Source organism: Panthera uncia (assembly GCF_023721935.1).
Source record: "Panthera uncia isolate 11264 chromosome A3 unlocalized genomic scaffold, Puncia_PCG_1.0 HiC_scaffold_11, whole genome shotgun sequence".
Taxonomy (NCBI): domain Eukaryota; kingdom Metazoa; phylum Chordata; class Mammalia; order Carnivora; family Felidae; genus Panthera; species Panthera uncia.
In genome coordinates this window covers 14,606,206-14,630,829 of record NW_026057578.1, presented here as the reverse complement: position 1 = coordinate 14,630,829, position 24,624 = coordinate 14,606,206, and the positions used below count along the sequence as shown (strand labels likewise).

General features: G+C 52.6%; 2 protein-coding genes across 5 annotated transcripts in view; one reads left to right on the top strand and one right to left on the bottom strand.

The window, feature by feature from the left end:
- SLC12A5 (solute carrier family 12 member 5) overlaps nt 1-11,639 on the top strand; it is a 34,238-nt gene extending 22,599 nt beyond the window's left edge. The window contains exons 12-25 of the mRNA XM_049650658.1: nt 368-542; nt 1,154-1,272; nt 1,582-1,680; nt 2,619-2,738; nt 3,001-3,105; nt 4,250-4,418; nt 6,245-6,440; nt 7,312-7,481; nt 7,908-8,039; nt 8,963-9,070; nt 10,186-10,308; nt 10,407-10,606; nt 10,948-10,962; nt 11,204-11,639. Of these exons, the coding sequence (XP_049506615.1) occupies nt 368-542; nt 1,154-1,272; nt 1,582-1,680; nt 2,619-2,738; nt 3,001-3,105; nt 4,250-4,418; nt 6,245-6,440; nt 7,312-7,481; nt 7,908-8,039; nt 8,963-9,070; nt 10,186-10,308; nt 10,407-10,606; nt 10,948-10,962; nt 11,204-11,639 (2,167 nt within the window). The remainder of the gene's footprint in view (nt 1-367; nt 543-1,153; nt 1,273-1,581; nt 1,681-2,618; nt 2,739-3,000; nt 3,106-4,249; nt 4,419-6,244; nt 6,441-7,311; nt 7,482-7,907; nt 8,040-8,962; nt 9,071-10,185; nt 10,309-10,406; nt 10,607-10,947; nt 10,963-11,203) is intronic.
- A 2,843-nt stretch (nt 11,640-14,482) lies between these two features.
- NCOA5 (nuclear receptor coactivator 5) overlaps nt 14,483-24,624 on the bottom strand; it is a 31,693-nt gene continuing 21,551 nt past the window's right edge. For 2 of the 4 annotated variants that reach the window (XM_049650652.1, XM_049650653.1), the window contains 6 exons: nt 23,865-24,191; nt 22,127-22,263; nt 21,022-21,148; nt 18,988-19,187; nt 17,320-17,640; nt 14,484-16,858 (listed from right to left, as the gene is read on the bottom strand). In XM_049650652.1, coding sequence (XP_049506609.1) covers nt 16,269-16,858; nt 17,320-17,640; nt 18,988-19,187; nt 21,022-21,148; nt 22,127-22,263; nt 23,865-24,191 — 1,702 coding nt within the window. In that variant the 3' untranslated portion in view covers nt 14,484-16,268. Of the gene's footprint in view, nt 16,859-17,296; nt 17,641-18,987; nt 19,188-21,021; nt 21,149-22,126; nt 22,264-23,864; nt 24,192-24,624 lie in introns of all 4 variants that reach the window. The other 2 variants (XM_049650655.1, XM_049650654.1) reach the window with 2 other exon arrangements.

Sequence of the window (24,624 nt, the reverse complement as noted above, 5' to 3'; positions counted from 1 at the left end):
ATAAGCCAAGAGATTTTTTTCCAGCTTAACATATTACAATATTGACCATTTACTAGAATCACTATTAGTGTCTTGTTCCAGGCATAGTGCAAAGCATTTTACCTGTGTTGGTTCCTTTTATCTTGTCACCAATCATACGAGATAGGTTTATAATGATTCTCATTTTATAGCTGAGGCAACTTACCCAAGGTCACACAGACAGAAATGCCCAGGACATTAGGAGCTTTGTCTCCCCCCTTGCTCCTAGAGAGCCTAGTCCTGTGATGGGTGTACAACTGGTCCTGGGGTTGGTGTGGGAGACACGCCCTGGAGATCCAGGTGGCATTGCTCACCCAGCATCTCCTGTCCCCTTGCTGCTTCATTCCAGGTTTGGCGAAGCCGTGAATGGCAACCTGGTGGTGGGAACACTGGCCTGGCCATCCCCTTGGGTCATTGTCATCGGATCCTTCTTCTCCACCTGTGGGGCTGGGCTGCAGAGCCTCACGGGGGCCCCACGCCTGCTGCAGGCCATCTCCCGGGACGGCATAGTGCCCTTCCTGCAGGTCAGTGAGGGGTGGAGTGTGGGAAGAAAAGCCCATCCATTATACCGGTCAGCCAAGCCACTGCCCGGAGAGGCCACCGGGTGAGCCAAGGCCCCCTAGGGCCCTGCTGCTCTGCACTACCAATAAGAAGAATGGGTGTGCCTTATTTGGGATTTGGCCCATGGTCAGTGCTATCTCTTTGGGCAGAGTTGTCTGCTCTTAGGGGAGAAACCATTAGCCCTCCTTTGGCTGAGTGATCAGGCAGGGAGGTAGCCAAAGGGTAAGTGTGGCTCTCTCCATGGTGCTTAAAAAAAAAAAAAAAAGATTTATGGAGCACACAGTCATGGCCACTTGCTGGTCCCTGTAGCTCCTCTCCATCTGTCCTACAGGTCCTTCTCTTCCCCTTAAGGGGTCATTTGAACTTCATTAACTGAAGTACCAATGTCAGAGTGGGAGAGACACAGCCAAAGACTGGCATCCCCTTGGGTAAGGGTGAGGAATACAGCATCCTCTCCCTACTTCCTCACTGGTTAGGGGATTCCTGCCTCCATTGCACTGGTCCCCAAGACTGGACAAGAGAGACAAGAAGTGCCTAAGATCTCAGACCTTTATGATGGTTGCTCTGTCCCCAGGTCTTTGGCCACGGCAAAGCCAACGGAGAGCCAACATGGGCCTTGCTCCTGACGGCCTGCATCTGTGAGATTGGCATCCTCATTGCATCCCTCGACGAAGTTGCCCCCATCCTCTCTATGTGCGTGCTGGCCTCTTGCCCTCCCCATCAGCTCTGGGGGGGGTGTCTCTCTACCTGGATCCTCAGTTGTGACCCTGGATAGCCCACCCAATAGTGTAACAACCTGTCTTTTGTTATATGAAGATTCACTCCCACACACATCAGGGTGTGCTGAAAGGGGATCTGGCCCTTGAATCCCATTCCAGAATGTGATCTGGCCACCTCCTCAGTTTCTTATCCTCTTTCCCCCCCTTTCTTTCCCTATGTTTCTCTTTCTGTTTCTGCCTCCCTTTGCATCTCTGCCTCTCCTGGGGCCTTTCTGTGTTCTAGGTTCTTCCTGATGTGCTACATGTTTGTGAACCTGGCCTGTGCCGTACAGACACTGCTGAGGACCCCCAACTGGAGGCCACGCTTTCGATATTACCACTGGTGGGTGCCCTGTGCCCTTCCCTGCCTAACAGAACACTCTCCTATCTCCACCCCCACCCCACTTCACCCTAGCCCATCCCCTAGGTCTAGGGGTCCCAAAATTTAAAAAAAGGAGTCCATTTCTCCAGCTTTTGTAGCCCAAGTAGCATGAAAAAGGTTCTGGAGAACCTTATAACCACAAATAATAATATAACACAGTCGTGAACAGTCTCGGCTATAGTCCCTCCCTCCCCACAATGCCCAACGTCTTTCAGTCTAGAAGAGGAAACCTCAGTGTCCTCAGCTGTGAGATGGGGATGACAACTGCACTGACCTCAGGGGCCCTCGTGAGTGTTACAGGGTTTAGTGCATGGAAGATTCTTATTATGTGGAGCCTGGGGCTCTTCTGATCATTTTACTTTATGGTCCTTCATCCTCACAATAGGCCTGTGGGGCAGACAGGGCAGGAATGACCATGCTTGGTCTACGGAGAGGGAACAGGCTCAAACAGGGGAAGGGAGTAGCCCAAGGTTACTCAGAAAGTCTCCAACAGACTTGGACTTGAACCCAGCTGCCTGACTCCCATCTCAGTGCTCCTGCTTTGCCAGTTACCTCCTCCTGGGGACACACTCTTCCCAGGAGATCTTGCCTACAACTCTCTCCAGACACCTGTGCCTCAGAAACCATCTGGCAGGGTGGTGCGGCAGGGTCTAAGGCACTGGGACAAGGCAGTGTGTTCTCAGGAGTGGGGGGGGGGGTGTCATGGAGTGGTGCTGTCTGTGGCTGCTCATTCACCCAGAAGCTCCCAGATTCCCATGGTGCTCTTGGAGATGATGGTGTGAGTTCCCCCAGACCTGAGCTGCCCTAGACCTCCCAGTTCTTGCCTTGTTGTCTGAGCCCCGGGAACCAGTGACAGTCCTGCTGGGACTCAGAGGCTGGGTCTTCCTCCCATTGTTCAGGACACTCTCCTTCCTGGGCATGAGCCTCTGCCTGGCCCTCATGTTTATCTGCTCCTGGTATTACGCCCTGGTGGCCATGCTCATTGCTGGGCTCATCTACAAATATATCGAGTACCGCGGGTAAGTGTGGGGAAGTGGGGAGGGCCAGAAGGGGGTAGGGATGGGGTAAGAGTGGGGAGAGGCTGGGGATGGAGGGGAGGGGGAAGGGTGATGGGGGTGGGATTGGGAGATAGAGGACAGGAGTTGAGGGAGGGGCTGAAGCTTCGAGAAAAGGAGGTGGCAGAATGGCTGCACATTGTCTGCTGGGGCAGCCACTTCTGTGTGCGTGGTTCTTCCTGACACCCCTGGCTTTCTACTCTGGTTGATCCCCTTGGGTCCCCAGGGCAGAGAAAGAGTGGGGTGATGGGATCCGAGGCCTGTCCCTCAGCGCTGCACGCTACGCCCTCTTACGCCTGGAGGAAGGGCCCCCACATACCAAGAACTGGAGGTAAGTGGCCAGGTGCACGTGAGAGGGCCCAGGCGAAGGACAGGAAGGGAGCAGGGCCTGACTCTCCCTCACCTGTTTTGTTTGCTGGGTGGTGTTCCCGCCACGATGGTGTGTCCTTAATGTCTCCTCCTCTGCTCAGCCTAGTCTGAACCTTTCCCACCTGCGGTACCTGGGGTCAGGCTGAGGTACCATCCATTGATCCCCCCATTCACCTATCATGTGTTTAAAAACATGTGTGAATGCATGATCTGTGCCGGGCCCCTTTCCAGTGTCTGGGGACCTAGAGAGTGAATCGTTCCACGGAGCAGGAACACACAGAGACAGATAAATGTAATATCGTGTAGCATTTGCTCTAGGAAAGGTGGACCCATTCACTTTGAGAGTTATAGGGGGCTTCTAGAAATTTCTAGATTAAGAACAATCCCTTCACTTTATTCGTGTGAACATCGGGGACCAGAGAAGGTCTCAGAGGCCACGGAAGGCAGAACCGGAAGCAGAATCTTTACCTCCACCTCTCAGCCCCGCCTGCTTTCTAGCTGATTGCTCTGCAAGCCCAGCCCTCGCTCATCTCCCTCAGGTCACTTTGCCGAGAGGAAGGCCTGAACTCTGAGCTCTGACTAGGACACTGTTGGCTTGCACTTGCTGATGTCTACTAAACTGGGTCTTCCAGAGACCCGGGCTTTGCATTGTTTGTGAATTCTTAAATGCTTGGCACAGGGTCTAGCCCAGAGTGCTCAGAGAATGCTCTTAAACTGATGGTTGATTGGATGGATGGGATGGCCAAATGAAAAAGGAAGTGAATGGATAAACAGATGAGTAGATGGCTAAGTGTATATATGTATGGGAGGGTGATTGGTGAATAGATGAACGTGTGAATGGTTGGTGGCAGGTGGATGTTAGATAACTAGGTGAATAATGCATATGTAGGTAAGTTAATATGGATGTGAGTGGGTGGCGGAAGGATAAAATGGATGGGTGGGTGACTGGGTGGATGGATGAGTGAGGTGGACAGCGAGATGGGTAAGTGGGTGGGGGTATAGAGGATGGATGGCTAGTAAGCTCACCAGTGTTTTGGTGTGTGGGGGCGTGGTGTATGGTGGGTAGAAGTTGGGTGGGTGTTGAATGGACCTTGAATCCTTTTCAGGCCACAGCTGCTGGTGCTGGTGCGCGTGGACCAAGACCAGAATGTGGTACATCCACAGCTGCTCTCACTGACCTCCCAGCTCAAGGCAGGGAAGGGCCTGACCATTGTGGGCTCTGTCCTTGAGGGCACCTTTCTGGACAACCATCCCCAGGCCCAGCGGGCAGAGGAGGTGAGAGGAGTCCCTGGTGGGAAGGGGGCAAGGACAAGTCCCTTGACTTGACCCTTTACACTTTGCCTTCTTACCTCCTTTGGGGTCAAAGGTGGCTCATGCTTTTCTTTCTTCTTTCTTAGAAGAGGAATCTAAGGACTCAGCGAGTGAGTTCCTTAGAATCCAATTGTCAGAACCAAAGACCATCAGAGCCAAAAGGGCCCCATTTTATGGATAGGGAAACTGAGGCTTAGAGAAGTCAGGTCATTTGTCTAAGGACAGAAAACAGACTCAAATTAGGACTGCTTGACTCCTACTCCAGGCTTCTCCCTGCCAACGTATAAATCTTTCAAAGTGTTTTCACATCTATGATTCTTTCGACCCTCACGCCACGTGAAGTTGGCAGTGTGAGTATCCACATTTAGTACAAGGGGAAACAGGCCCAGAGAGGGAAGACAGCTTGCTGAAAGTCACAGAGCTGGCTGGGAGCATAGTCCGAATTTGAGCCTGCGTCCCTGGCTCTGGGTCACCTGCTTCTAAGAGCACCGGTCTGTACTCTTAGTGTACGGGGCCAGCGTGGGCAGGGGCGGCTGGCTTCTGTGTTATGGGGCACTAACACGTGTCTGGAACCTGGTGGGTAGCTGAGCAGGTGGGTTCTGTCTTCGATCCAGGCTTCTCTCCCCTTGGGGCTGTGACTAGTTGTGGAGAAAGGAAAGGGGGCCGGAGGGGGGAGAGGAGAGATGGGGAGGAGTACCCCTAATGGCTTGTGACAGTTGCTGTTTCTGCCTCACTGGGCCGTTCACACCAATCTGTCAGGGCCCAGGGCTGGAGGCCTCCACTGGTCAACTTCCTTCAATATGGAGTGGGTGAGAAGGTGCTGCGAACCAGACAGAGGGCTGGGCCTGGGGAGATGGGGGGTGGATAAGACCAGATCCCAGGCCTCAAGGTGCTCACAGGCTAGTGGGAAGATAGAACGTACCCAGAAGGCTCTCAAGCCTTCCTGCTGTTGGTAGATGCTTCACTAGGGTTCATATCATCAGAATAATAGAATGTGTTGCGTGCTTCCAATCTGTCAAGCAGCATGCTGCCTTACCCACATCATGTCCTGTAATTCTGCCTGTTCTTCAATGAGGTAGCTGCCATCCCCATTTGACGGATGGGCAAACTGAGGCTCACAGAGGTTAAGCGATTTGCCTGAGGTCACACAGCCAGGAGGTGCCCGAGGTAGGCGTTGAAGCCCTCTCTGCTTGACATCAGGGTAGGGGTTTAGAGCGTGGGGGATGGTGTCAGAGCCCTGGAGTTGAACCCCTACAATAACATACCCACTAGCTGGGTGGCCTTAAGGAAGACTTAATTTCTCTGAACCTCAATTGCCTCATCTATAACATAAGACTAATAAGAATCCTACCTTCATAGTGCAGGTTGAGTGTGCATTGAAAATGCTCATCATTATGCTAACTTTTAAAAGTTGTTAAAAACAAATCGTCGGGGCACGCACAGCAGCCCAGTTCCGTTCTGGTCTGGGTGGGGGGTGGTTTCTGAGAAGGTGACATTTGAGTTGGGCCAGCAGGGTGTGATCTGCAATGGGGGGAGGGTCCCGGTGGGGGTGGAGGGCTTGCCAGCGAAGGCAGGGTGCAGGAAGTGTGGGCTAAGGTCACAGACGGCTTCGCCGGATCCACAAGGAATGGGGCTAATAGGTGATGGGGAGCCATGCGCGATTCTGGTGCCAGAGACTGACGTGATCGGAGCTGAGCTTCGAGAAGATGGGGACAGTGAAGGGGAGAGACAGCCGGAATGGAGGCCTGAGGCTCGTCCTTGTCTGACACGCCCCTCCCCCCATCTCCCAGTCCATCCGGCGCCTGATGGAGGCAGAGAAAGTGAAAGGCTTCTGCCAGGTAGTGATTTCCTCCAACCTGCGTGACGGCGTGTCGCATCTGATCCAGTCCGGGGGCCTCGGGGGGCTGCAGCACAACACCGTGCTGGTTGGCTGGCCCCGCAACTGGCGGCAGAAGGAAGATCATCAGACATGGAGGAACTTCATTGGTAACACTGGGTGGGCCGGGGACAGCGGTGGGTGGTGGGCTCTCCCTCTTGGGCCTGGGGGCTCTTTCCCGGGTGTCGCACATGCGGGGGTCGGTGCTCAGAGCTGGCCATGTGCCAGGCGCTGAGGACTCAGGTGTGAGGGAGATAGTCTTGGGCCCTGCAGAGCTGACTCAGCCCTGAGAGAGAGAGTCAGTGGAAGGCAGCGGAAAGAGCTACAGCTGCGAAGTCAGAGAGGCCTGGGTCTCAATCTCACCTCTGGCCCTTCCTAGCTGTGTGATCGTTCACAAGTGACTCACCCTCTCTGAGCACTAGACGCCTTGGTAGTAATATAATATCGGACATGTATAGACTGTGTTCTGTGTGCCAGACAAGTTGAGCCTCTCTCTAAGCCTCTTATCCTCTCAGCGGTCCCGTGTGGGCTGGCGAGGCAGTGTCATCTCCCCTTTACTGGTGTGAACCGGAGGCCCAGGCCCGGAGAGATGGAGGAATTTGCTCCAGATCACACAGCTGGGCGCCTAGAGGCTGCCCTGTTGACTCCAGGCTATTCTGGCTCCTTTCCGGGTGGATCATAGTTAAAGGCAGTTGAGAGGATAAACCAGGCCGTGCACGGAAGAGCTCCTGATAGGAAGGGCAGGTGGTCTCATTGCCACTTGACAGGTGGGGAAACTGAGGCCCAGCAAGGTCGAGAGGCTTTCCCCAATCCAAACAACAATTCAGTGATGAGACCTACGTAGATGCTGGTTTTCTGACTACTCAGGCCAAGGCCGGGGCTGGGTGGGGTGGGGTGGGGTGCTGGGTGCCAGGAGCCTTGGTGCAGGAAGGGACCGGGGTCGCTCTTCTCCCCTCTGGCCCTCTCCTTGGCCTTCCCCAGAGCTGGTCCGGGAAACCACAGCTGGTCACCTGGCCCTACTGGTCACCAAGAACGTTTCCATGTTCCCTGGGAACCCCGAGCGCTTCTCCGAGGGCAGCATCGACGTCTGGTGGATTGTGCACGACGGCGGCATGCTCATGTTGCTGCCTTTCCTGCTGCGACACCACAAGGTGAGCGAGCGTGGCTCTGCGTGGCTCGTGGGCTCTGGCCAGGGCCAGCCTCCACGTGAGCCCCTCCCCGGGAGCTCCTGGAAGAGGGGGGCTGATCGCCTCCCTTCCCCTGAGATGTTAGGACCTGAGTGTGTCTCCTCTGGCGGGTGTCCTTGCCTTGTAAAGGAGAGCGCTGCTTCACCCTTGCAAGCGATACTTTAATGGGGACTCTTACCTAAGCGGGGGAGGGGGGTGGTTTGTAGGGAGTGGCCTCCAAGGTAGAGGATTTTGGGTCTGCGTGTGTGTGTGTGTGTGTGTGTGTGTGTGTGGCGGGGGCGGGGGAAGGTGGGTGGGAAGGGTGAGGGACAGGGTCCTCTCTAGGTTCTGACCTTGAATTTTCTCACTGCATCTGGGCTGGGCTTTTCTGGGTCCCCTTCACCCCTCCAGGTCTGGCGGAAGTGCAAGATGCGCATCTTCACCGTGGCCCAGATGGACGACAACAGCATCCAGATGAAGAAGGACCTGACCACCTTTCTGTACCATTTACGTATCACCGCGGAGGTCGAGGTCGTGGAGATGGTGAGTCCCTACCAGCCACCCCTGAAGTTCTGGAGTCCTAGCCGGCCCTCTTTCCTCTTGGCCCTAGCACCAAATAGGGCGACCCCCAAATCGATCAGCTTATGATGCTGGATCCCTTCCCCATCTTACCTACCTCTTAGCCTCTCTTCGAGTAACCCAAGAGTCTGCCCATGTATCCATCCATCCGTCCCTCTCTTCTTTACAAGAATAGCCAAGTCATTATATGTAAGGTACTGTCTTACGCCACATTTTATATATATGTGTATATATATATATATATATATATATTCTTACAACAACCAGTGAAACAGATACAATTATCAGCATTTTCATTTTACAGATTAGGAAGTTGAAGCACGGAAAGGTTAAGTAATTTGCTCAACAGGACAACCAAATGGCAGAGCCACGATGCAAACCCTGGCAGGCTGACTTCAGAGTCCAGGCCCCTGGCGATTACACCGCATGGCCTCTCATCCATCCGTCCCCCTCGGTTTATTTACGCATCCACCCATCCCTCTGTGTATTCATTAATGTAGTCATTCACTCAACTACCCATTCATCCATATATGTATTCATTCATCACTTTGTTCCTTTAAAATTTCTTCCCCTTCTCCATTCACCCGGGTAATTAATTAATCTGCTCATTCATTAATTCACCCATTCACACCCTGGTCCTGTGCTGGGCTGAGGAGGGAATGAGCAGCATTGTCTTCAAAGAGCATTGTCCTCTGCTTCGTCCTTGCCTCCCACAGCTATTGGTTAAACTAGGTCATTAGAGAGAGAAGCCCTAGGCTGGCAGAAGGAAGGGGGTCCGCCTCCCTTCCCTTGGCCTTGCACCTGAGCTCATGCTTTCCTCCCTTGCCCCTGTCACTCTACCCTGCCCCCCCGCCCCCCCCCCCCCCCCCGTCCCTGTCCGCCCACAGCATGAAAGCGATATCTCGGCGTACACCTACGAGAAGACATTGGTGATGGAGCAGCGTTCTCAGATCCTCAAACAGATGCATTTAACCAAGAATGAGCGAGAGCGCGAGGTGAGGTTGCCCTGGCTGGGCTCTGAGAGCCTCAAGCTGCTGCCAGTTCTGGGTCTGCACAGGTTAGGGATGGCCCGGGGCTCACACTCCTGGCCATTGGCACGGCCTTCACCCTAGAGTATTACTCATCACCCTTATTCCCTTCAACCCCACCTCCCTAGCAGCAGGGGTACATTGCACCTACCAAGCCTGCCAGCCAGGATGCAGAGGGCTTTGGCACGGGTGACAGATTTTCCTCTGTATGTGACTTCTGGGGCCCAAGGGAGAATCGTGGAAGCTAAATATGTATGGATGATGATTCCTCATGGGCGTGGGCTCCGAGTGTGGGGGATCATGTGATAGACCCTGCGAGAGTGGGTAACAGATGGTTATTTAGGGATATAGCTGATGGTGGGAGTTGGGGGCATACCTCCTAGGGTACGGTTGATGAGTTCTCAGGGGGTAATGATGATGAGCCCCCCACGGGGTATGGGTGTAAGATCTCCCAGGTGTGAGTAATGTGGACCACTAGCGCCCCGAGTTGGGATGAAAGCCCACCCCTTGGTGAAATGAGTGATGGTAACTGTGGCCGGACACTGAAGAGCTCTGGGGGGCAGGTGACAGGTTGCCTGTGGAATCGATCCTGTAGGTGAGAGCGACAGACCATGGTTGAGGGGGTCTCCCAGGTGTGGATAATATATTTCTCAGATTTGGTTAATGGATCTTCAGGGGAATGAGTGGTGGGTACCTTTTTGAGCTGGGAAAGGTGAGCACTTCAAGGATGTTGTCCAGGGTGATAGTGAACACTATAAAAAAAAAACAACAACAACAACGGCATGTGCACCGACCAGTTGGAACCGACACTGGACCGAGGTGCTAAGAAAGAGCCCTGCTGGGCCAAGTGTTAACCCTTTGCTTGCTGCACGGTGGGGAGGTCAGGGGTTCGGCGGATGAGTTGGAGCGGCCAGGCCAGCGGGGCAAAAGCTATCTGGTATGGAAGCCTTGCAATGTTTTAACAGCTGGTACGGCTCCCAGAAGTGTGCCTCGTGGCTGAACATCAGCTCTGGAGGTAGCTGTTTGCAGGGCACGGGTGGTGACTCCTAGCCGAGCTGGCGCTCACCTGTGTCACTCCGTAGATCCAGAGTATCACAGATGAGTCTCGCGGCTCAATCCGGAGAAAGAATCCAGCCAACACTCGGCTCCGCCTCAACGTCCCAGAAGAGACCGCTGGTGACAGTGAGGAGAAGCCAGAAGAGGAGGTGTGCGCCTGGGTGGTTTGGCCCCAGCCGGTGGGAGCCGCGCCTCTGGCCTCGGCCAAGGGAGTCACGTGCTGCCCGCCCCTTCCTTCATCTCCCAGGTGCAGCTCATCCACGACCAGAGCGCTCCCAGCTGCCCCAGCAGCTCTCCGTCCCCGGGGGAGGAGCCTGAGGGGGAGGGCGAGGCCGATCCTGAGAAGGTGCATCTCACCTGGACCAAGGACAAGTCGGTGGCAGAGAAGAATAAGGGCCCCAGTCCCGTCTCCTCGGAGGGCATCAAGGACTTCTTCAGCATGAAGCCGTAGGGGTCTGGGGGCTGCGGGCTGGGGGCTGGGGGCTGGGGTGAGCCTGCAGGGTCTTTGCTCCCCGTGGCAGAGCAGATGAGCAGAGGAGGTCCTGGTGGGAAGACCCCGCCCAGACCTTGTCTGGGCGTCCCCATCCGAGGACCTGGGGTCGGGCCGATGGCCGAGGGTCGGCGCTCCCACGTGCGCCGTGAAGAAGCGAAGGGGGTGTGGCCGGGAGAGCGGGACCCGCGAGCGCTGGGTGGGGGAGGGGGAGGATGGTGGCCCAAGTGCTCAGCCCCTCCTTCTTCTGACCCCTCTCTCGTTCTTCCTCTCTTTGCTTCTCTTGTGTTTCCTGAAGGGAGTGGGAGAATTTGTAAGTGCTTCAGGATTTTTTAATTCTCTCTTCTGGGTTGGCCAGGGTCCCTGCTCTCCTCAGTCTGTCACGAACCCTCAGCGCGGGCCCCTGGCCGTTTGGGGTCTCTTGAATAGCCCAACTTGGAGAGGTCTGGGGTTGACCGGTGCCAGCGGCCCAGTGCGCCTGGGGCTGGAAGGGCACTGGGTCCTGCCCTCCGGCTTCGGGCTCACGCGCCCGCCTCCCCTCCTGCCTCCCCCAGGAACCAGTCCAACGTGCGGCGCATGCACACTGCCGTGCGGCTGAACGAGGTCATCGTGAAGAAATCCCGGGATGCCAAGCTGGTGTTGCTCAACATGCCTGGACCTCCCCGCAACCGCAACGGTGACGAAAATTGTATCCAGGACCTAAAGTGGGGCGTGCGGGAGGGAGGCGGACGTCAGGGGCAACGGGGTCCTCGTCCTGGGAGGGAAGAGCCGAGGCGTTCCCGCGTCAGGAACCTCAGACCGGGAGGCGGGCCCAGGGGTCCCCGGCGCCCGATCGCGACCCTCCCTCCACTCCGTCTTGGCGAAGGGGACGCGGCTTTTCTCCTTGACTGGCGCTCAGACATGGAGTTCCTCGAGGTCCTCACCGAGCACCTGGACCGGGTGATGCTGGTCCGCGGCGGCGGCCGCGAGGTCATCACCATCTACTCCTGAGAGCCAGGACCTGCCACCCGGGCCCGAGCGCGCCCGGCCGGCGGCCCCGGAGCCCTCGCCGCGCCCCCCGCCGCTGTCACCGTTTACATACAGACCCTGTGCCCGCGCCCTGGCCCCTTTCCCCGCTGCCTGAAGCCCGGAGGCCACGCCGCTCGGGGCTGACTCGGAGGGGACCGCCCCGCGCGGAGGCCGGAGCCCGAGCGCCCCGTTGGCTCGTCGCTCTGCGGGCCCGGCCTCGCCCCGCCGGAGGAGACGCTGCAATAAGGCCGGGGAGGCGCGGAGGGCGGAGGCGCGGGGCCGTGAGGAGCGCCCGCGGGCCGCGCGGCCGCGTCCCCTCCCCAGCCCCGCCCGGTCCTCCTCGGCGCCCCGGCGCGGGCCCGGCACCCGGGCGGCCCGAGGGCGCGCGGTGGGGAGGCCGCGCCCGGCCCGACCCGCCGCCCCTCCGCGCGGGGCCGCGCCTATACATAGTGTACAGGAGACATCGCGTGTATTTTTAACGTCCCCATATTTCTGTGACTAGAAGCGCAACGGACTTCTCTGCTCGCCGCCTTCGAGCTCTCCCGCTGGGGGCACGCGGGGGAGGCGGCGGCCTCGGGAGGCTGGGTTTTCCTGGACGTCCGCGAGTTTGGGAGCAAAAGTGCTTTCGGCCCAGGCGGGAGTCGTGGTCCTGGCCCCTCGACACCCCCGCTCCGCTCTCGCCTCCTCGCCCTTCCCGCGCGCCCCCGGCTTCCGACCCTTCCCGCAAGTTCGTTTTGGTGATGGGGTGAGACCAGCGCCCGGCTTTTCCTGGATCCGCCTCCCAGCGGCTGCGGAGACGCGCGCAGCCGCCCCTCGGCTCCCCGCGAGCCGGAGCCAGGACCGGGGAGGGGCTGCTGGGGGCGGGGGTGGTGAGGGGATGGGGGGCGGAGAGACCGAGGAAGCCCCGCCCCCGTGCCTTCATCGGGGAGCGGGCGTCTCTCCTCGTCGGCCGGTCGCCTGCTCCCCCTATCCCATGGCTCCTCGCCAAAGACTGAAACCGGGGAGCTGGAGGGCGTCCCCTCCCCGGAGTTGCGTCCCTGGGACAGGCGAGGGAGGAGGGGAAGCGATTTGGGTTTAGGGGCCAGACCCACCGGGGAGGCCCCAGCTCTGCTCCTGATGTTCCCTCCCCTGTCCCCACCCGGCAGCTGGCAGCTCCGGCCTCGGGGACCCAGCCGCCTTCTCCCGCGTGCCGGGGCCGGGCCTTGCTGCCCAGCAGCGGCCTCTAGCTGCGTCTCCCAGGCACCCGGGCCTGGGGGAGGGCTGGAGTCGCCATGTGCTTTGTTCTAAGCGCCTCTCTGCCCTCCTCCAACCAGGACCCAAAGCCTTTCTTTGGCTTCTCCAACTCCAGTCCTTGGCGCTTCTGCTCCACGCAGCCCGGTCAGAGGCGCCGTCTATCCCTAGAGAAGGCGCATTGGGCGGGCTCCCTTCCCCCAGGGCACGTCACTAAGGGGGACAGGCACTGCATGCTCGTTCCAGCGCCCTCTGGGACCGGGTTCAGTACCTCCAGCTCCAGGTCCCTGACATTTGCACCTAGTTAGACATCCTGCCCACCTCCCGGAGCTGGGGCTACTGAGTACTCCTGACCTCACCACCTCCTTCCCTTTGAGCCCAAGGCGGAGAGCTGGAGCTGTTGCCGTCTATAGACTGGGTCAGGTGTGGCTGGAGGTAGGTCTCAGTATCTGACTGTTAGGCCAAGGCCCTCTGAGATTTGGTAAGGGGGCAAGATGGACTCTCCAGAAGGTTGGAAATATTAAGACACCAGGCCCCCCCACCTGACCCCCCTGCATCTTTCAAAAGACCTTCGAGAACCACAGCTGGGTCTAGCCTTCTGGGGGCCTGAGCATCCCCAGGCTAAGTGGCAGCCTGGGCAGAAGGGGAAGGGGCTGTATCAACACCACCAATTAGGGAACCAAAGTTGCACTATCTGGGCCCAGAATGTCTGGTTGGCAAGAGCAAAGTTTCTGTTGAAGAAGACAAACATCCCATAACAAAACCCAAGTTTTCTGTGCTACATGTGCAATATTTGTTATGAATGTTATCACAGGTCATTCATCAAATTATCTTTATAATCATTGTAGCTAGATGTTTCATGTCCATTCAAGTGACTTTTATTCTGAGTGCAATATTTCAATAGCCTCGTAGTGATAGTGTTGCTTTTGTTTTAGCCGATCTATGTGCAGGGCAATGCAATGAAGTTGAAAACCCTTGTAAATAGGAGAGGTTGCAAACCAAATCAAGATTATTTATTACTATTATTAGGCCTGCCTTTAATTTTCAGTGTGTTTCAGTATTCCGCATTCCGCCTCAGTACTGATCTTGTGTTCTTTGTGCCAACACGGAAAGGAGCGCGTTGGTTCTTTCCTTTCTTGTTGAATGCTCCTCCGCTCCCATTTAATGCTTTACAGCTTTTACTGTATTTTTTAGACTCCCGTCTGCACAAAATGCAATAAAAATAATTTTATTATACCCTTCACAGCCTGAGGTGTGCTGTATGGACCCTTGAGGGGGAAGGAGCGGAACTCAAGGTGGCTCTTCGGAAGGGGCCCTGCCTCATCACACCCCGACCCACGGTCCCTGGCTGGGCTGCGCCTCAGGGTCTGGTTGCTGGGGACAACCAGGTCAGGCCGGTCGACCTCGCCCCCTTCCCCAGGCTCCTGGCCCTTAAATGCTCTTCCAGGCTCCCACTTTCTATGACTCTACGGTTCTGCCAACTGCCCACATAGTGGGTAGAACACAGGGTGGCAGCTGAGGCCAAATCGAAGCAGGAGAGCACCCTGCTCCACTGGCCAGCGGCCAGAAACGGCCTCCTCAGAAACGTCCCTTTCCCAGAGTGAGCGGACAAGCCTGCCGCCACACTGAGAGTCCACCACAAACAAGCACGTTTAACACAGCATCATAATTAGCCAGCAGGCTTTTGCTCTGACCTGATGTTAAAGCTTCTGACCGGGGGAGGTGTGGCAGAAGAGGACTAGGGTTAGAGGAGGTCTTCGGGGCTGACCGCAACCACAGATGAGGACAAGAGGGGGCAGGCGTCATGGCAGACGGGAACCAGTCAATGTTCCGTCAGGGGCCCTCACCTTCTGACTGGGGAGGGAATGCCCCTGAAGTTATTCACACCCCAAAAAGACAACACAGCTTTTACTTTTTCATTTTAATAAAAAGTAATCATCTCATCTTATTAACAACACAGAATTCCAAAGAGGAAAAAAACACTATAGAACACAAACAGGTCAGAACATAAAACGCTGCCATCGGGGACCTTGAGTTTTTGAAAGCATTGTTCGCTCAGCCACTGGCAAGGACTCAGCTGAGGTCCCTGCCCTCCCTCATCCCTGCAGGGGACCCTTGAGACTGTGACCCACAGGGCTCTGATGAGCACCATCCCTAGGGAGAGGGCAGCTTCCTTTGGCTCCATAGAGAGCAGCAGCCAGAAGTCCTCCCTCTAATAATTTCACTCTGGCTCAAAAGTTATGAACAACCACCTGTATCAAGGACATGCCCAGCTACCAAAAGTCTGACATCAAAATGGTCCTTACCTCCTGCTGCTCAGAAACAGAAGAGTCCAAATGAAAATAAGAGCCTGATTTCTGAGCCAAAAGCTCAAACAATCACTGAAAAAAAAAAGGGTGTTCCCTGCCAGAGTCTAGAGTTGCTTTCTCAGAACCTCCATGAAACCAGCACTGGAGAGGGAGAAGCTGACAAAAACGTTAAGGGGGTGAGAGTGGTCAGGGCCCAGATTACAGTTCTTGTTGAACTGCTGGTGACTGGAGCTGTTCAATCCATTGGAGATCCTCCAATGAAATGAAAAGAAAGAGAAAAAAAGAAAGGAAGAAAGAAAGAAAGGGAAAGAAAAAAGAAAAAAAAGGAAAGGGGAGGAAGGAAAAGAAAGAAAAAGAAAGAAAGAGAAAGGAAGAAAAAAGAAAGAAAAGAAGAAAGAAAGAAAACCCCAAACTAACAACCCTGGATTAGGCAGAAAAGCGCCTGCTTCCGTGGCCGCCACGCACTCTCCTAGACAAACCCCAGAGCAGCTGCTTTATGAATCCTCCGGCAGACCCCATACACATGGAGCGGGGCACGAGGACACCGTGCCTGCCCAGCCCAGGCTGGCTTTCTGCAACCCTAGGAAGCAGCTGCAGACAGGAGCTTGAGCTCTGGTCGGCCTGTGTGAAGCTGAAAAAAACCTCGATAGGTTCAAAATGAACAAAGGCGGTGGCGACGGACATGAAAATGCTGTTCCAAACTCAGTCGATCGGGGCGTGGCTTCTTCCTTCTCCTCAACCCCCAAATCCAGCTGACAGAGACCAGAGAAACCCATGAAATATAAACTGAGCCCGGACACCTATACTGCCCAAGTGACCCCAGAGATATTTATTTTCTACAAAACAAAAACCAAAAACGACAAAAAAAGATACACCCCCAAATGCAGTATAAACTCTGACTCTGGAAGGAATAAGCAACAAAGCCTTGGGCAGAAGAGAGAGCAGGTGGTAGAAACATTCGATGTAGACCTGGAGAGGCGCAGAGAACATCCTCCAAGTAACTCTATTTGAACGCAGTAGGTGGGAGGAGGCCAGGGGATGAGGGGACTGGGGACAGTTGAGAGACTTAGCCTCAGTAATGCCTCTGGTAGGATCCCAACGGGGCCGGGGGCCGCCCCACCTGTGCTGTAGTTTGGCTAACCAGGTGGGAGAGAGCAGGGCCACTCTGGATCAGGGTGTCCAGAGCCTTCTGTACACTTGGATTGTCAAAGTTGATACCTGTGGAAGACACGGGCCTCTGGCTAGCCATGTTGCTAGCAGGTGCCAGGCGACTGGAAGGCTGGCCAAAGAGCCCTTGGGAAGGAGCCCCAGGCCTGGGGCCCATGTTCCGAGCAGATCCCGCCTGTCCCAAAATGTTTGGAGGCTGATTGCCAGAGGCCTGTGATCTTTGCTGAGGCTGGCTGTTCGCTGCCGTGGAAAAATTCTGGTTCTGGGTGTTTCCGGCAGCGACTGAAGGGGATGCAGAGCTGCTATTGGCCACAACCGTGCCACTATTGAAGAGGCTGAGGATTTTGGCCTGAAGCTCTTGCTGGGAGGTGGGGGGTGCAGCTGGAGTGGGTGTAGCAGAGGGGAGCACTTGGCCGCTCTGGAGCGGTTGGGAGCTTGGCTGTGTCTTCAGCGAGGCACCCGAGGTCGCCCCGAGTGGTTGGCGGGAAATCGGGCCTAAAAGACAGAAGGAGGAGGTATCTAGTTGAAAGTACCCTCCGCGGGCAGGAGGCTTAACAGCCAGGGAAGAACAACAATCACTGATCACATCAATCACATAGTACACAGACTATAACATCAATTTCCCAAAGGAGCTACTTCATGGTATATGCTGTCTCCAGAAAACAGCCTAGGTGCCCCAGAGGACTACTTAAAGGAACAAAGGCATCCATCTCGGTTACCAGGTAGCTGGCAATCTTAGCCCACCCATCGCCACATTAACTACAGGGACTGGAATTCAGTACCCAAATGTTACGTTATCATTACATCAGCAAGGATGGCCCGTGGGAGAACCCAGGGGACGGGCTCATTGCCCTTACCCACCCCAAAGAGCTTGGGCCTGCCACCCTCCCAACAGAGCCTGGGGGTTAGAGAAATGCAGAGTCAGAACTTCACCTCGGCCCTGCCACGTAGCTCACCAGGCAGAGAGTCGGTGCTGCTCCTCATAAGGCGCTCCTTCCGCTCTCGCAGATAGTTGATGATCTTGTCAGTCTCCTCGGCAGTGAGGTACCTGTTGTCTGCCAGTAGGTTGATGAGGCTTTGGATGGCTGGAGGGTGCCCCCCGCGCACTCCTTCCTCGGGGCCTCCGCGCTCCCTTTCCTGCAGGATGGCTTCATCTGCCATCTTGGCTGCCTGTCTGGCAATCTCCTCTCGCTCCTTCTCCCGGCACTCATTCTTATAGCGCTCATAATTTCTGGCTACCAGCACCATGGCGTCTGCCTGGGGCATGTTGCGATGCTCTGTAGGAGAGAATGACAGGAGTTATTTTCTCCCATACAGTTGTGAGCGCCCAACTTCTGGACTCTACCAAGCCTTTTCTAACCTCAAACCGGCAAGAAAACCATTCTGGTGACAAAAAGCCTTACGATGCGGAGCAGAGCGGGGGAGACGAAGGCTGGAAAGACAGGTGAATAGATTTCTTTGGTGGGGAACACACACACCTTTCACAGAGCTGGTTCTTCGGGGGAATTCCTAGATCACAGACTTGTAGTAAAAACCAAAGAAACATGACAATCTCCCACAGATTCAAAAAGACCACATGGGGAATAACCATGGGAGGCAGGCTGCAGGGGGCCAAAAAGCTCTTCTGTAAAGTCTGGCTCTCCACTGTGACACTCAGGATAGAGCTGGCCTACTGTTTCTGAATTCATCAGTTCAAAGGTCATGCATTAAGATCAAATGTGACCCTAAATAACCTCCTCTCCTTACCCATGGGCAACGTGACCTACAGGGTGGTGAGAAGTCTCAGAACGTCACAGAAATGCCCTCACACATCTTGAGGACTACTGCTCAGAGACACAAATGACCTAGTGAGAGCCCTATGTATTTTGTGGTTATGGGTAACAAGTCAGGCAAAGAGATTCCGACGTGGTGGAAAAAGGGCAAAGTCCAGTCCGGGCTGGAAGAGCAATGGCCAGGGCCATCGGTTGGCTGAGTCCTAACATCCTGAGTGCGATGTACTAAAAGCATCTTCAGGGAAGGGCTTCAAGGACTTCCTAGGCCTCCTCCCTGCTCTCCTGCCCCCTCTACTTCTCTAGCACACTTGCAGACTATCCCATCGCCTGTCGTGTCCTCAGTCCCTTATTACAAAGTCTAATGAAAGCAAGGGTTCTAGCACACTCCATGCGGTGCACGTCTGCCAGAGGTGTGCCGGCACCTGCTCTCAATGGTGAGAGCTGATGGTGCACGTCTCTTCCCAACCGTCCCTGAAGTGACTGCATGTTGGTGGCTTGAAACAAGACACACAGGGGGAGCATTTACACCATCAGCAAATGCTGTGAACCACAATGCCTCCTGCCCCCTTCCCAGAACTAGTGGTTACACGTTTACCAGCATCCCGCTGTGTATACCTGAGAGCTAAATATAATGTTTTCCATATAGCAGACCCAGAACTGCATTCACTGAAAGAATATCAGACGAGTAAGTGACTATGCAAGTCTCCTCCAGTGTGCTTATAAAAGGGCCCCACCATCTTTGAGCTGACATACGAGTCATTTGCCCCAAACCTGCTTCTTCTCAGTAGGGCATCAAAGAATTAATGGACTAGTGACTATCTCTGGAATTCTAACCCACTTGGGCCTCCGTACCTTGTGGGGTTCCGAACATGATGTTGACTGTGCACGAGCGGTGAATCTGGTGTTGCTGGGTGATGACGATAGCAAAAGGAGACCCTCCCCTGCTAACATCCTCCAAGGCTTGTGACAGTGACACCTCTGTGTTGAGGAAGATCAAGTCCACTACCATGCCTAGGTCTCGTACCTTCCGCCCCACAGATTCAGCATAATCTCTGTAGGAACAAACAGGATCCAAGTGAGCACTCCCTGACCAGCTCCCAATCTGTATACTGTTGCACCTCAGCCAGCAGTGTGTGCTCCTATGGAGAGTTCAAATCTTAGCGCATCCCGTGTCTCCCTAGTGCCCTCTTCAGGCTCCAAGAATCTAGACCAATTCCATCCCTTACACCAGAGTTCAGAATGGTTATGCCTAGCTCAGAATGGTCACATATTAAGCTACCAACAGCACAGTCCTTAGTACCCAGGTCTTTTTCTTGATCCTGCAGAGCAGGATCCTTAAAAACCATCCTGCTGCCCAAGACTTGAGGCATGTACCTGTCTCTGGGGTGCTGCACAATAGAGTGGAAAAAGCATGGGCTTTAACGCTAGGAGGAGTCTGGATCCCAACCATATCATTTACTTACAAAATTGTGAGGATTTAAGCACATCCTTCAACCTCTTACAAACTTGTTTCTTTACCAACAAAACAGGAATATGGCTCCACTCATGTCATTCCCCTGACCTTCTCTCCAATCTAAATTAGATCCTTGATATATTTCTTCTCATAGGGCTCATCACCAATACCCCCATTTTTGTTGTCATCTGCCCAACTAGGGTGTAAGCTCCACCACAGGAAGGGGCCCTATATACTTGCATCCCAGTACCTAGCTTCGCCATACATGTAAGAGATGAGCTGAATGAACACACATGTAACGTGATGACTGCGAAGATTAAAAATAATTTAAGTAAATCGCCTAGCAAGGGATAGCAGAGTAGGTGCTTAGAAAATAACAGCTATTATCCGGTGTCAAGAAAAAAAAAAAAAAAAAAAAGCTATCCACGGTTAAAACTGGCATCTATCTCTAAACAAGGCAGCCCAGAGCCTGGGAACTCTGCCTGCTGCTTGGTGTCTCGACACCTATTTCCCTAGTCTCTGCCTTGAAATTAGCTCTTTAACCTCAAACTGCTAGAAAACACATGAAGTTATTTACTAACCACCTGGGGAAAGGGAACATAGCCAGTGCCAAGCCTGCAAGCTGCTATGCTCCCTTGTGCCTCTCTGCTCGGTCTCTTCAGGAAACAATGTGAAAAAGCGGCAAGCGAAGAGGTACTGTGAACTCTGGATTGGCTAGAACAGTTTCCTGACAGTTCTGCAAGATCACGGCACTTCATAAAGAAGGCCTGGCAGGCAAATGCAGAGACACGTGCCTCCCGAAGTGGTGGGGATTCGGGGTGGCTCCATGAAGGGGGCATCTATTGCTTTGCATGACCAACATATATTCCCTCTTCAGTTTTCCTTTGGGAAAGCACCCTTCTCCTACTCAGTCCACATGATTCCACAGGCCTAATTCCACCTGTGGCTCTAGGAATGGGGCACATGACCCAGCCCTGGCTAATCGGGAATCTTAGCACCGCTGGTTCAAGGATGGGACAGTGAGCCAGGTCAGTCCAATGAGAAACAATTCCAGGCCTTTAAATGGAAGCACTGGGAAACAGAGGCTTTTGCTGAGACAGATGTATAGGGTTAGTGCCATTCTGCCTTTTCCAGTAGAAAGCTTGCGTGAGAATGAGGGTAATACAGAGACCAAGTCTTGATGACGTGGTTTGACACTGGATGTGGCCATACCTGATATTCCCAGTCAAGCAAACTAAAAATTTCCCTTTGGGGCGTAAGCCAGTTTGCAATGGGTTTTCTGTCAAGCCACAACTGACAGAACTCTGGCTCAATGTAGGAGAGCAATGCTAGAACCCACAGCCCAAGTTCAGTGGGTACGGCTGCCAAAGGAAGTCTTCATTTCTCTTCTGACCCTTCTCCTTACTCAGGAGAAATAACCGAAGGATTCTTACTTAGTCTGCTTGTTGACCACAATCACAGAACAATCAACAGGCCTCTCAGCATCAAAGCGTCTCTGGATTTCCTCAAAATACTGACGATAAAGCTCTTCTCTACGCCGTTCCTCACGTTTCAAACGTTCTGTAAGACACCGACAAGGAAAACTGAAATATGGACTGTGCCTTTCTATAAAAATAAGCCACAGACCTTACTTTAAATCCTACAAGTATGTAGGCCAAGGTCGTAATATACATATACTCTGTCTGAGTTACTCTTCTGGACTACCTCCTAAAAATAGCCAGTATTATTATTTTTTATTACTATAAATTCATTGAAATGGAATGGCTGGATTAGAGGGCATGGTCACTTAAATGCATCATCTGCTGCATACTGCCAAACTGCCCTCTAAAGGCTGTTACTAACTTATCCCTTCACAGGGGTAGATTACCTAGTGCTAGTTCTCTGCATCTTGGTCAACATTGGGTGTTGTCATTTTTAAACATTCCTGCTAACTTGACAGGTAAAAGATAGTATTCCATTACTATTCTAATTTGCATTTTGGGGACAATTATTTAAGACTCTCATTGACAGGTATTTGTTAATTTGTTCCGGAAAAAAAAAAAAAAATCATGTGGTAAAGTTTTATTACAAATTAAAAATGAGGCTCTTATTTCAACTACAAAACAATTAAGAAATCTTTAAGGATGTATTGAGAATAATCAGGCTTTGAAAAAACATTTTGTCTTTATCTAAAAAAGAGACGCTATTAGGTAAAAATTACATATAAAACAAAAAAACCCCACATCACATGCCGCACAGAGAGTGCAGTTGTAGTTATTTGGTTAACAGGCAAAAAGCAAGCACTTATTAATCCTCTCCAGCTGTAATCTTTTGTTCATTTCTTATTGCTACAATTTTGTGTTTACTTCTTGTTACAGGACTAAAGCAGATGATAGTAATCTTGCATTTTACAAATTATTTTCAAGCTAAATGTTCCCTACATACTAATAGGCTATCTGTATTTCTTCTTTTTGTGGATTGCTTAGCCAAGTCGCTAGTCCCTTTCCAGTTGGTTATTTGTAAAGTGTTCTATCAGTAACAAATAAACTGCTACTTTACCTTTTGCACGAGACTGACTTTCTGGGCCTGGAGGGCCTCGTCCATCAAAGCTTTCTCTGTAACGGTCAAAGTAAGGGTCGTCCTTCCTCCTGCAATAGTCATCCATTCGCAGGTATCGGTCATAAGAGCTTTCTCTCCTGAAAAGTGGGAGAAATTTGCACAAAGTTAAAACTCACCTATCCTGCAAAACTCAGATATAGAGAATTCTTCAAGGCCCAGTCCCCTGTGAGGAAGCAGCACAGTAAGGCAGTGGACTCTGGGATTAGACAAACGAGATTCACCGCTTATCAGTTCGGTGGCTGTGACTCTTAACCTGCCTTGCAAAATGACTGGGAGGATGTACAGAAAGCTCTCAGAATAGTTTCTGGCTTAAAGTAAATGCAAAATAACTAATAGTAATGACTGATATTAATTTTGAGGACTCCCATCCCCCCTGCCTGTGCTTTTTAAAAAATTGTTGTTTAGGGGCGCCTGGGTGGCGCAGTCGGTTAAGCGTCTGACTTCAGCCAGGTCACGATCTCGTGGTCTGTGAGTTCGAGCCCCGCGTCAGGCTCTGGGCTGATGGCTCGGAGCCTGGAGCCTGTTTCCGATTCTGTGTCTCCCTCTCTCTCTGCCCCTCCCCCGTTCATGCTCTGTCTCTCTCTGTCCCAAAAATAAATAAAAAACGTTGAAAATAAAAAATTGTTGTTTAAAATACATACAGAAATACAAATATTTCATATAAATCTATACATAAATTTCTCATCACCCTGAGCAGAACACTCATTAAGCAGTAACTCTTCACTTCCCATCCCTATAACCTCTAATCTATTTTCTGTCTCTGTGAATTTGTCTTCTCTAGATATTTCATGTAAGTGGAATCACACATTATTTGTTCTTTTGTGTCTGTCTGGATTACTTCGTTTAGCATGTTTTCAAGGTCCATCCCTGTTGCAGCAGGTGTCAGAATTACCTTCCATTTTATGGCTGAATGATATTCCACTGTATGGATATATCACATTTTTTAATTCATTCACCTTCTGACAGACTTTCGGGTTTTGTCCATCTCCCAGCCACTGTGGAGAGTGCTGCTCTGCACATTTACATGCAAGTTATCTGTTTGAGTCCCTCTTTTCAAGTCTTCTGGGTACACATGCGGAGTGAAATTGATGGGTCAGAGCAATTCTACTGCATTTAATTTTTTAAGGAACTGCCTGCGAACTGCTCTCTACAGCGGCCATACTACTTTATATTCTGACCAACAATGTTTGAGGCTTCCAGTCTCTACACCTCGCCAGTGCTTGTTCTTTTCTTTTGTTGTTTTCCTTAGTAAATTATCACAGCCGTCCTAGTGGGTTTGAGGTGGTATCTCATCGTGGCTTTAATTTGCATTTCCCTGTTGACTAATGATGCGGAGAGTCTTTTCACAGACTTACTGGCTACGTGTGTATCTTCCCTGCGTTTTCGCACTGCCAAAACAATTTGCACTCCATCTTTTTTGTCCATTGGCACAATACTACCTTTCATAGGCTACAGGGAGAGATCCAGATTCATTCACTAAGCATAATTCATTGAACATTCACACATTCAGCAAATATTTATTGAGGAGCACATCTGCCACTCGCTAGACACTGGAAACCTAAGGCTGATAAAGTCACTGTCCTTACAGAGTTTCCAATTAGTTCAGCAGGACACCCATAAAAAAAGACTGTTACAAAAAAACCCCAACAAAGATCTACGCGGATGGCTGAATATGTACCTGTACATGGGCTCTCGGGAGTCTCTCATATCTCTGTATCTGTCATACATGGGGTCCCGGTGATCCCGAAAATCCCTAGAGTCTCTTAGATCACGAAAGTCTCTAAGGTCCCTCATGTCCCGAGCATCACGCATACTTCTGCTGTCTCTGTGATCCCGAATGTCTCTGCTATCTCTGTGGTCCCGCAAGTCTCGGGGGTCTCGAATGGCTCTGCTATCCCGGGCATCCCGGCCATTTCTGCCATCCCTGGGCTCTCTCCTTGGACTTCCTCGAATTGGGGATCGATCACGTCTTGTATCTCGACCATCTCCAAAGCCATATGGATCTCTGTGGGAGGTAGCAAGAAGAAGCTAAGACAAAGAAATTGAAGGTAGCCAACCCTTCAGCTCTTTAATGGAGGAAGCCCCCACCCTTTCCAAGCATTTTTCTCTAAAACACAGCAGCCAAACAGTGAGAACATGACTACAACTTTAAAGACAGTCACCCATCTCATCAGCAAATAAAGACTAGTAGGTTCCAGGATCTCAAAAGATTAGGACATCAGAGGAAGAATGTATGACCCAAAGCCAAATGTCTTGACTGCGGTCATAGTATTTGTCAGGTTTCAGGGAGTAATTCGGTATTCCTTACACCATGTTATCACTTCCACAGGTTTTCAGAGTGAAAGCATCTTTCCCCTAGAACCTGTTTTTTTCCAACCAGACTCGTTTGAAAGAGATTTTAAAAGGGGGGAAAAGTTGGAGGGACACAGTAAGGGGCA